This window comes from Lycorma delicatula, chromosome 2 (assembly GCF_047948215.1).
Source record: "Lycorma delicatula isolate Av1 chromosome 2, ASM4794821v1, whole genome shotgun sequence".
In the NCBI taxonomy this organism is placed as follows: domain Eukaryota; kingdom Metazoa; phylum Arthropoda; class Insecta; order Hemiptera; family Fulgoridae; genus Lycorma; species Lycorma delicatula.
In genome coordinates this window covers 107,320,447-107,333,896 of record NC_134456.1, presented here as the reverse complement: position 1 = coordinate 107,333,896, position 13,450 = coordinate 107,320,447, and the positions used below count along the sequence as shown (strand labels likewise).

At 29.3% G+C, this 13,450-nt stretch overlaps 1 protein-coding gene across 1 annotated transcript in view; it reads right to left on the bottom strand.

The window, feature by feature from the left end:
* Positions 1–789: 789 nt before the first annotated feature.
* Capr (Cell cycle associated protein caprin family member) overlaps positions 790–13,450 on the bottom strand; it is a 57,229-nt gene continuing 44,568 nt past the window's right edge. Inside the window, exons 5-6 of the mRNA XM_075355950.1 lie at positions 5,265–5,420; positions 790–2,549 (exon numbers count right to left, since the gene is read on the bottom strand). Of these exons, the coding sequence (XP_075212065.1) occupies positions 2,500–2,549; positions 5,265–5,420 (206 nt within the window). The 3' untranslated portion in view covers positions 790–2,499. The remainder of the gene's footprint in view (positions 2,550–5,264; positions 5,421–13,450) is intronic.

Sequence of the window (13,450 nt, the reverse complement as noted above, 5' to 3'; positions counted from 1 at the left end):
TTTTAACCATTAAAAAAAATGTATTATTTATTTTTAATTTAACAACCGTTATTTGTAGCTTGTCTTAAATCAACTACTCGAAAAAGTTTTCAATTACAAAAAAAATAAGACTTTTTCGTTATAAATAAACTGTTCTGAAAAAAGTAAATTAAAAACACGAAAGATAAGTAATCATTAAAGAAAATAAATCCATTTTTTTAATTCTACTTCAAATATTTCCTTGATTTTTTCATCAAGATGTAATGTCTATATTTTCTTTCAAGTTAAATTTTTTTAAACGTTTTATTATAGAAATGTCACTTAACATATTCAAAGTATTTTTTATATTATAGAAATGTGACTTAACATATTCAAAGTATTTTTTATGTCTGCATGCTGTTTGGAATAATTTACTTGTACTACTGATCACACAAGCACATTACATTACTATTCTCCAAATAGAAGTTGAGGCTGTTTGAAGTGATAAAATACAATAAATTTTAGGTAGTAAAACAAGCTTACCTTCAAAAACCCATTGTCCTGAAAAAATATTACTACCTATTTTGTAACTAATTTGGCAGCAGCATGGCATATAAATAATTTCTGCCATTAAGCTGATGTTACAGCGCTTTACAAATTATATATAGATACTCAACTATAATTTTTCATGGTCTGCTAAATCTTAAACCAGAATATTTAGCACTACTGTTTTGAATGGAAGACAAACATCCTCGTGCTTTTTTTAAATTAGGTTGGTAAACCTAAATTTCTAAATATGTTTTCTCTGCACTAAAAGAAAATAAAAAGAACTACAGTAATAATGGTTTTAATTTAATTTTTCTAAATTAATTGCAGACAAGACAATTACAGGCTATTCTTAGAGAAAAACTTACAAACTAATACTACTTAAAATAATAATACAACTTTATCAGCAAAACAGTTTTTATATAATAAAATTTGATACACCATTTTTAATGCCAAAATTAATTATCAATAAGTCTTTACTCTAAACAATAAATTATATATTTCATCTTTTATATCACAATCATTCCTTTAAAAGATTTTTGAATCACTTTTTAGTTTTTTTTTAATCTTATAAAAAAAACTTAACCAAAAACTAAGAACATAAAGAACTTTATGGACATAAAAGAGTAGGAAATAGAAATGTCCTGTTAAATTAAATTTTTCAAAATTCTGGTCTCCATAATATTAAATATAAAATCCATCTTTAATTTTTATGGTCCTGTTTTGTTGAACAGGTCACATTAATAGAACTAAAAAAATATAGAAATAAAATACTTTTTAATTTTATATAAGATATTTTATTTTTCCCTAGTGCCAGCCTTGATATTTAGGCCTAAAACAAATATATGATAATTACATCATTTTTTTACACAATCATCATAGTTAAATAGACTGATGTTACAAATGCAACTTCTCAGCACAACTCCACAAGTGCAACGTTTCAGTTATGAAAAGGCATGAGCAGAATTGCTTCCAGCACAAAAAACCTATAAAATTAATTCTCATTAAAACTCATCGCTGTAATCATTACAAAGTATATTCATGTTAATAGCAACATCACATAAAATTAATTTCGAAACAAAAAACTAACTCAAAAAATGTACAATATTAAACGAACATTTAAGTGTATTCATATACTTAAGCACATAAATGTGTATAAGTGTGTATATATATATATATACATATATGTACGTATGTATATATAAGTATGTATGCATGTATAATTGTGTGTGTATTATAATTTTTAACATTAATAATATACAAAATTAATTATCAAATTTTTATTGTTCAAGGATATCATCATCATGATTACTACCACAATCTCCTTCACATCACACATCTTATATTACAATAAAAGAACACACAAAAAACTTTAAACAAAGGCTTTTTATCAATAACAATCAATCTTACCAAAAAGAAAAAAAGTAAAATTGCTATAAATTATAAATTTATTTCTCTTTTTTCCTTATGAAAGCTTACCCAATTTTTTCTTCAATCAATAATTATTAATAATAGTAACAGTCACTTAATTTATTACAACTGAACACTAATAACTGCACTGTACAGCACACATAAAATACCAGTTCAATATGCGTTTTTTTATACTTTTTATTTTAAGATATTTATTTATCATAATAATAACAATAATAAGTATTATTTTTATTATAGTAATTAATATATAATGGTGTTTATATGCACGCACTGCACACTCCACTACACTATTATTACAATTACTACACATTTTTCTTAATTCATTTTTTTTTTTTTTTAATACTCATCAGCTGCTTTTACATCATTGTGTACTATATGTTATCTGCCTGCAATGAGTTGTTAAAAAAATTGTGGGTACATTTACATATTTATAATAACAATAATTATGTATGTTACGTTGCAGAGCTCTTAATCATAATATAGTATAGTAGTAGATTTGAAATCACAGTCTGTCTGGCAGGGTATTATGTAATTGCGTACACAGCATTAATATGACTGCAGCTGCTATTGCCTATTGCCACCTCTTCCACCACGATTAGCACCCCCTCTTGAACCTAGATGAAAAAAATAGATATATATTTGAGTTTTAACTAAGATAATTTAATTATGTACATTAAAAATTACAATACATATGAGATCAGATGATTTATCAGTAAGCAAGCAATAAAGATACAAATAATTTTCTCCCCAATTAGAAAAACTTTGGCATTAAAAATTTAAGTTAAAACACGTTAGTTATAAACAAGTACAGACACACAAATAGGCATGGAAACATTCAGGTAACAGTAAAACTAATATATACTAATTAGTAATAATAATATGACTGTCTTCTTTAGTGTTTTATAAGTAAAAAAATAAAAAATCAAGATTATATTTTGTAGAACTCTATGCAAAATAAATAATATAACTTGAAATATGGCTGGACTGCAATGTATGCAATTATTACCTTCCCAAAGATGACTATTTAAATGAAGATCAATGTGACTTGACATTTAAATCATAAAAGCTAATAAAACTTTAAAAAAACCAAAAGTAAATCTTTTTGATGTTTTAAATTTCAAATTTTTGAAGTGTACACTAAATTAAAAACATTAGCTTTATGTAACCAATGAGAAGTCTAGCATAAGCTGTAGCTTAGAGGGAGTGTAGAAACTAACAATTGCTCCATTACCAATATATATAACTTCTTATTGGTCAAATTCTTCCTAGTTTTAATTTGGTTTCAGCTTGAAACCATTGAGTTGAAGAATTAAAAAAAAAAGATGTTTATCTTTATTAAAAAAAAAATAGAAAAGGCCTATAAAAAATCCATTCACAAGAAATATGAAAAGAAAACAATGCACACAACAAAGAGAGTGCACCAATTATGATCTATCTAAGGCTCCCTGGAATGTGGACGGTTGACATATGTATTATTTTTCATCCCAAATTTTCTTATCAATTTTCCTGAATTTTTATATAAAATTTTTATAAGAATTTTTGAATATCAGAATGGTACCCATACTATATACATCATTACACAATAACAATTCAATTTAAGCAATGATGCTTGCCAACAAACAAACAAAATCTTCAAATCATCTTATGTAAAACTTTTAACTGGTTAAAAAAAACAAAAAACATTGACTTATGTGTCTGGGAACAAATTATAATGTAAAAATCAAAGAAATTCCAAAAAATCAAAATGTAAAAATCAAAGAAATACTCCAAAAGATAAAATAATGTCTCCATTATGTGAAAAATAATTTTTACATTAAAAAAAATACAATATGTATGCATGAGAATCTAATTTTTGTGAAGTTAAAAGTTTGTAACCTAACACTATTAGCTTACTGTAACTAGAGAATAGAATATAATTAGTTTTAAACTTACAAAAACAGCCCTGAAACCACAAAATTACTTAGGAGTTAAAAAAGTTATTGATTTAAAAAAAAAGAAGTCATTAAAGCAAATCATTCAACATTATTTCTTTTAAAATTCCTTCATCCAATGAAAGTCTATTTCTTGAAAATGATTGCAAATCCAGCTTCAATGTTGTTAATTTCTCTTCTTTACATTCCATTATAGAGAAAAGAACAATTCAAAAATCTTGACAAAACCAAATTTTCATTTTAGACATTTTTAATTCTTGCAAGGGACTTTCCACTTCAGAATTAAGAGACATTCAGCTCAAGACAATTCTGCATGGACAAACACAAAATCTCCTCAACAACAAAATTCTCTTTGAACCATTTTCTGAACTGCAGAGGATCTGTGTTACAAACTGAACTTTATTCAACTCAATTTACTTAGTAAAATTGGATAAATTAACTAGTTAAAAGCAACAAAATAAGTACGAGGCTGCTCTTTCCCAAGGAAGGTTGAGACACTGAGACCTACCCAGAACAGAATTTAAACACTATCAGTAATATATTGTCTTCACCATTTGTCATAATGTTCTGATTAAAATATTCTGGCTTGTAAAATCCGAGTTAAAACTATTCATATTACTTAAGGGTTGGAATCTTGAGTATACTCAAATTCAAACTAAATTAAGCTTAATCAGGAATTATGAATTTTCTAGCTTATCATATCTACAGCTTCATGTAATTATTCACCTTTCCTCGCTTCCATATAACACAGTACGTAACAGTAATAAGGAAATAATTACAAAATATAATAGGATAGTTAGTTGATAGTTACTTGGAACATCTGTGATGAACGAAAGACGTTATTAATTATTACTTAAACATCTACAAAAACAAAGCACAGGATTGATATTTGATAAGTAGACATCTGAAGTTACATTATGTAATTTTTTTCAGTCTCACAATAGCTTGACTGGAAAGATTTGGGAATGACACGATCACTTTAAACATGAATTACAATTATAACATTAACAAAAGCTATATTACTGCTACAATGGTGAACTATACAGATTATATACATCTAAATAAACTATACTATATGGATCATACTATTTATACTATAAACATCATAATACAAATCTTGTTAGAGAATGCAGAGATCCCAAACATTACAAATAATTCTCTTACATTTTTATTAGCCTTCTATGTTTTAATATTATTGATATGACTCATATTGAACAAAGGTGAGAACAATCATATATCCCTTTTGAAGTCAAGATATTTATTATCTTTAGCTTCAAATAAAAATAGAATTTATTAAAGAACTAAAACTCAAATGCACATGTAACAGAATGTTTTACAAAAAAAAACCTTGTAACCCTTGGTGTTATACAGCTACTTACAATAAATAAGATAACTTACCTCTGTCAGACCTGGGGCCACCTGCTCCGACACGTGGACCACCAGCACCACCTCTTTTGTGGTCACCAGTTGTGTTACGGTTCTGGAAACCGTTGCTTTGATAATAATTCCCACCACCAGTGTTGTCACCAGCATTATTTCTATAAAAACCACCACCTGAAAAAACAAATTTGATACATAAAATCTGAATCCAATTAAGTTCTTATACTGTACATAAACAAAAGATAACAGAATTTTGGAGTACGTTGGAAAAAACTGAAGTAGATCAACAATCATTATGTGGAATATTTATTGGGATCAATACGTTTATTGAATGGAATACTGCAGTAATGAATAAGTGAACTAATCTAAGTCTACACAAATCCCATACACAACTCTGAATATATTTTAGGCTGTGATATTTCTTCCTAGGACATGCAACTGGCTGGCTGTCTCAATCAGCAGTCCTGATATATATTGATTTTACTGTTAGATAATTGAAAATTTGTTTGTTTGAATGCGATAAGTAAAAGAATGGTGGTGAGCAACTCAAGAGGATTTAGGATGAATGGACAGATGTTAAGTGTATTCAGTGTATGGATTCAGTTACTACATTCATTTATTTATTTCTATAATTGATTATTTATCATATATTTTTTTAAATTAATTCAATTAGGTATTCATATCTCTCAGTCTTTATGCGAATACAAAATTTAGTATAATTTCGTTATAATACTTACTGCCTTAACACATTTTGGTGCTGAAAACCAGAAATTTTTCATCACAAAAATAATTCTTGAAAACAAGATTCACAAGATATTCTTAAATTAATTTAATTATTGTACAACAATTATGAATGTTTAATAATATATTCACTTCAACTGTAGTACACACGTCTTCAGTTTATCAGTAATGTATATATCTTCAGGTCAGTAGTCATAGTCTTATACAAAGCCAGAAGAATCAGTGAAGCTTATTTACAACTATTCATCACAATCTGTTTTGCTTTTATCGTATTACATTTCTTTCTTTTCCAAGAATGCCCCCATAATTTCATCCATTGCAAATTTATTCTGCAATATAAACATATGTATATATATAAAACTAACTTAGAAAAACAATTCTTTTGTAATTGTATTTGTCCACATAACCAAGTGTACTAATATCTCACAAAAGTATAAAAACCATTTTTATACTTGAATTTGATAATGCTTCTTATGCTCATTATTTTTTTCTAATAGCGCTTTTAAGTTTTTCCCTCATCATTAGTTAAATTTTTTGTAACAAATCATACATTAAATTCAAACTATTAAAATTATAAATATGAAAATATGTAATTATAAATATTAAAAAATATAGAATTAGAATTTTTTTTTACTATATGTGTGGCTAGTCATACATGTATATAAATGTGCTGCTATCTAAGGCAGTTTTGATAAGAACGTCATCAAATTCTGTCTGTACATTAACCAAATTAAATTTTTGTCTGTACTTGTATAAATAATATTTTTCCAAAATATTTGATTTTTTTATCATTATCACACCCTTTTACAATTTATTGATTATTAAATGGTCTGCAAGATTGGAGAACCCTAAGTTTTTTATAAGATTTAAAATGTTCTGCAAACCTTGCCCAAAAAATGATCTACTAGTTTTTCCAATTTAAATGTTGTTACAATCATTGCATGTTATTTTATGGATACCACACAAATTATTAGGATCATTATCATCCAAGGCCAAGGATTATCATCCTTGGACACACAAAATTAATACATTTACAAACATGTTAAGTAGAACAATACACTACACATATAATAATAAAAAAGAAAAACTAGATTTAGAAATAGATATTATAAAATGTATTGCAGTAAAAAATGGATATAACAGACATTACTGATAATATTGTTTATAAAAAAACAGAAATTAAAATCTAATAATGAAACAACATTGATACCCATAAATAATAAAAATGTTGATGAAAATATTTATATAAAATATTCCTATACTAACAACATCATTGAATACTTGGTTAAGGTTTACAATGATAAAAAATAGCTTACAGGCCATTACAATCGTATAATAAAACAATTAAAAATGCATAATGATCCTAATAATTTGTGTGGTATCTATAAAATAACATGCAATGATTGCAACAAAACAATGATTTTACAATGATTGTAAAAACTAGTAGATCAGTTAGGGCAAGGTTTGCAGAACATTTTAGATCTTATAAAACAAGTTAGGGTTCCCAATCTTGCAGACCATTTCATAATCAATAAACATTCAATCACAGATTCGGATACAAATTTAAAAATAGTAGAAATTATAAAATAATAAAAAATTAAATATTTTACTAAAATATTATATATCAAGTATAAACAAAAGTGGGGGTCTAATGATTTTTTTCTGTGTTTTTCTCCCCCGTTTTGTGGGACTGGCCAAACCTTTACTTGTAGCGAGTAGTGGTCAGACTAAAAAACTACTTTATATGTTCTCACATTCAAAATTTCTCTCTAGTATTTTTGTTTGATACGGCTACATGGTCAATTTGGAATTCTCCCCATAAGTTGTTGGGTGCCTTCCATGTTGTGAGTTATTGTCTTGGCTTTTGAAAATAGGTTGATATAATTTTGAGTTTAAAATTTCGGCAACAGTTTATTAGGTGTTCCGCATTCTTGTTCATACAATTGTGTGCTGTGTGTGGGTCTGTGGTTTGTCTGTATTTTCTTGCTTAGCCTTCTTGTGCGAAGTCCCCAAGTAGGATTTTCAAGTCTTTCTGGTATTTTGTTGGTCTTTCCCAAAAATCTTCAACCTCTTGAGGCTTCTTCCTGTTGTGATAGTCTGTGGGTGCATGTGAGTTAATGTCTTGTGTGTCCTTTATTTCCTGATTTAAAGGATAATGTGGAGATGCCTTCTGATATAGTTAAAATCTTTGATGTTATCTGTGACCAATTTGAGCATTACAAATCCTGTGCAAAACATTGTTGGTATTTCCCTTCTGATTGCAGGTTTTCCTTTGTATATCCTGTAGTTTCCTAAGTTGAAGTGGCTTTCATCTGAGAAACACATCTCTTGCATTGCAAGGATCTTGATCCTAAATCTGTCAAGTATCTTTATTATGAGGGCAGTCTAGAAAGTAACTTACATTTCTGCCTAGCGTGGAAATGGGTGGGGATAGAGCTGCCATCTTGGTGTCAAAATGTTTCTACACTTAGTACGCATCAAGCTATTGTAGCATGCGGACTGTGATTTTTCTACTTTGTTATTAGAGTGAGGGAGTGGTGATTCAGCTTAAAAATGGCCACACCAATGTTCATGATGAGGATTGCAGTGGTCAGCCTAGCCTTGTGACTGATGATGAAAATCAACTATAAAATTCGTGAAAATTGCTGCATTACAATTACGGAACTCTCGCTTCACTTCTCCCAAATTTTACATAGTATAATACATGAAATTGTATTGGAGAAGTATCACAAGTTTTGTGCAAGATGGGTGCCAAAAATCTAAGGTAGCAGATTTCTACAGAAAGAACTGAAAAGATTGTGCATCATTATGATGCCTCAATTTAAATGGCGACTATGTAGAAAAATAGTTTAAGATTGCCCCTTTCAAATGTATGTAATAAAATTTCTTTTTTTAATTTGGTTGGTTTTTTCTTTCAAAACATAAGTTACTTTCTGGCCAGCCTTGTGTTATTATTACAAAAATACTCTTTTATAATTTATGCAGTAACTATATATATATATATATAATGTTGATTCAGACTTCAAATAACCACAAGATTGATTTTATAATACTAATGGAAAAATAATACAATTATTTTATTACTTAGTAAAATTTAAGAAATAATTAAAAATATTTATGGCTAAAAGAGCAAATTACTGTGAATATGATTCAATTACAAAGCACTCTAGCTAAATGTAAGGATCCAAAATTATTTAATAAACTCCATTTTAAGAAATAAAAATTCAGTGTTTGAATGCACTTCTTAGTCAAGATAAAATTTAAAAAATATAATTTGAATCATACGCCAAAAAATCTAACAAATGAAATTCATTCAACATAATCTGTAAACAACTGTTCAGTGCATCTTAAACATCTATTCCAAGTGAAATTGTCACTAATAGATATTGCAAACGTTTTTGGATGATACTAAGGAGGCTTGATTTTAACAAATAATTTATTGCAATTATAGAGAAAACCCAGTTTCCTGATTACATATTATAGACGTACATAATTATTTTTTGAATCAATCTCTAAAGGAAGGAAGGGGTCGTCGCTAAACTTAATCGATTTAAATAAATTTAACTGCTCAAAATTAAACAATTAGAAAATTAAATTATTTAGAAAAATTACAAAATTAGAATGTATTAATACAATTCACATTAAAGTGTTATCTGAATTTCCACAAGCAGACAAGGAATCTAGTATTGTACTTAGGTAACACAAATATTCATCTGATAACTAATAATTAGGGTACAATCATAATTCATATTTTAACCACAAAATTAGACATTTTCACACAAAAAAGAACGGCAATCAAACACGCCAAATTAAAATGAACCAAGATTAGAGTATGCAAAATCAGGAGATAAAATCTATTTTAATCAGAATATATATTGAAATGTTATGCAACTGTAACTGCAACTCATGTAACAAGCATAATATTCTGTAGTATACTGAAGGTGAAATGTAGACGAATGTTTGGGATTGGAATTTTTAACTTTTCTCAAAAATAGTCCCACCACTTAAGTGACTCCTTGACAGTCACTCTTTTTAAAAAGTACTCCACTGGCTGAACCAAGCAAAAGTCGGATATGGTTGGCACCACTTTGAAGATAACATTCAACTGGAAGCGTTGGAATTCCCTAACACCAGATACATGAACAAGAACAATACAAAATCCAAAATCAAATCGAAACAAGTCACCTACAATTCCACACATCATGTAAACTCACTCATGCAGACTGGTATATTAGAAATAATAACCAACCAATGGACCAACATAAAATTCTTATCATAGGACTGCAGGAAATAAGAAACACTACCCAGGACACCATGGAATCTCAGAGATGTAGGTTGTACAAAAGTATAACTGGGAAGAGAGTGATGAAAAGTTTTACACAGTACGAAACAGTCTCTTTGGTCAGCCTCAAAATAATAAACTCCGTACAAAAATTCAAATCAATCCACAATTCCCAAGAATCTCAAAACTCACCTTAAAATCATCTAATAATCTACATCATACTAAACACCCACGACCCCACCAGTAACAAAAACAAATCTCTTAAAGTTCTTAGAAAGACAAAAACGTTCTGGGACCTACTCGAACAGACTATAAATAATATTCCCAAAAATCATGTTAAACAACTAATCAGAGAGTTTAATGCTCAGCTAGACAGAGAAAGAAAGAAGATAACCACAATATCATCAGAAAATGGCTCACCCGAAAAATAAATGAAAATGGACAGACTCATCGATCCTGCAGAAACTACAAGCTAATCTTGAAATCCACATATTTCAAAACTCAAATCCTAAAAATCACCATGGCTACATTAAAGAAGAATGGCAAGCACATAATGCCTTCATGGACAAACACTACCACAAAGAGTTCTACAACATAAAAGCCCTTTGAGGAGTTGACACAGGCTCGGATCAGTATGGTAGTCAGATTAAAATTAAATTCACTCCACAAAGAAAGCAATAAAACCAAGCCCCTAAAACTAAAAGAAATATACATCCTACCCAATTAATCAAAAATAAAAATTACCAAAAAATAACAATCACAGGAATAAGCTCAAAGACCTAGTCGACAACTTTAAACAAATCACAGAAGAGTTTGCCTCAATAAAACCTCATAAAAAGCATCAATAGTAAGAATAGCAAATGCAATGTAACAATGGAGAAGACAATTCGGAAACAACCTTCCAAAATCTAGTAAAACAAGAAAAGAAACAAAGACTAAGGAAAATAAAAAGACATCACCATAAAGACACACTGAACTCAGAAAGGTATCACCATAAAGACACACTGAAGTCAATAGAAAAAGAATCAACAAAATGCAGTAAGAGTACCATAAAATCTTTAAAAAAAATAGACAAAAATATGAACCCGCAACCCTATTAACAAAGGATGAAAACCATAATCCGACCCCCTAACAATAAAGACATACGGAAATCCTAGCTATATATTTCAACAAACTCCTAAACTTCTGACACCAGCACCCCAATAACATCCACCCACTACATAAAAAAGTGGACAAAAATAGATGAAATACAAGGGAAACTCACTCCTAGAGACAACATACAAAATTCTTTCAAGAATCATCTGCAACAGGATTGGTTTACAACTAAAAAAAGAACTAGAATACCAGGGAGGTTTCAGACCCTGGAGGAGCTGTCCAGGCCACATCATGAGTCTCAAGCTAATAATGGATTACAACAGAAAACAATCAGAAACAAAGTGATAATGTTTGTAGATTCAAGAAAGCATGTATGACTGCATCCACAGAGAATCCCTACCAAAAATTCTATGACACCTCAAGACTACATCCTGAATTAATAAATATATAATAAACTGACTCTCACAGTCAAAAGTGAAATTCAAAGGCAAAATCTTGGAATCATTACGGATTCTCACTGCTATGATTCAACTGCGTTCTGGAATTTGTAATGAGGAAATTACTAAAAAAATTAAAACAAACTGCCTTGGTTTCGCTGATGACTTGGCACTGCTAGCAAGCAACATCGATGAAGCTATAACACAGATATTAAAACTAGAAAACATTGTAAATAAAATTGACCTAAAAGTATCATCTGAAAAGAAAAATTATGCCCCAAAAACATACATAATAAAGAAAGAAATATAGACAGATATTAAAACTAGAAAACATTGTAAATAAAATTGACCTAAAAGTATCATCTGAAAAGAAAAATTATGCCCCAAAAACATACATAATAAAGAAAGAAATATAGACAGTAATAAAGTCAAAATACTAACCCAATTTAAATACTTCACAGAAATAATAAACAATCTAAACAAAAAAAAAACCTCAACCAATCTAACTAAAGCACAAAAATTAACCTTGTACATCTACAGTAAAAATGTCTACCCATAAATGTGAAAATAAAACATTACAACAGTTATAAAATCAGAAGCCACATATGCAGCAGAAACACTCTTCCACCTGAATGAACAATCAAAGATTAGACCGACAGACTCTAGAAAATCAAAAGAATTTGAAGAACCTTTTTTTTCTAACCTCCAGGACCACCACTAAGTATTGCTTCAGAGGATGAGATGAATGATTGTAGTGTGTGTGAAAATGCCTGACTGGGATTCAAACCTGCAACCTCTTGATGAAAGGCCAAGACACTACCCCTCACATCACTGAGACCAGCAATTTGAAGAACCTGCATTAACAAAAAGTACCAGAAAGATGGGCAATGGTAGATCGTGCCCAGCAAAGTTGTGTACTAAGAGTTAGAATCCATCATTGTTATCATGTGTTAAGAAGAGACTAGGATTCTTTGGACACAAACAGCTGGTACAGTTCAACCTCAACTTGAAAAAGACAAAGACAGGATGCAGATGGATCAGAGAAATAAGAGCGGACCTGAAGGAAATTGATCTTGCACCAGATGAGAACATGGACAATATAAAATTAAATACAAAATCAAGGACAAAAACACTCAAGAAACTCACAACACAGAACATTTTCAACAGCAGAAAAAGCGCAAAAATTGGAACATAATCCACATTAGTATGTAAGATTGGACTGCAAGGTTTGAGCTGTCCTTGACTGCTATCCAAGACTTCGATAATGATCCAAGACTAAAGTGATCCTACACAGTCATAAAAGATGGGGGGTGAAAAAGGGTGAAATGTATGAACGTTTCAAGTACTAAAAAAAATTGATATACTGAGTCAGTGTGTCCACAACAAAAAACTTGAATCTAAAAACCTACTATGTAAGCCATACATCACACACAGTAAACCACATAGATTAGAAACACTTCTTTCCACCACTTCAGTAGACATTTCTGATTCTTCAGGATTTTTTAAGCATGAAGAATTACTACATCCTGGATTATCAACGATATTTCTGAGTCATTACATCAACAGAAGGCTTATCTGCAGACAGGTTAATACATATAATAACAGTGACACAGATATTATTCCTATCACTGCTAATAGTCATTACAGTT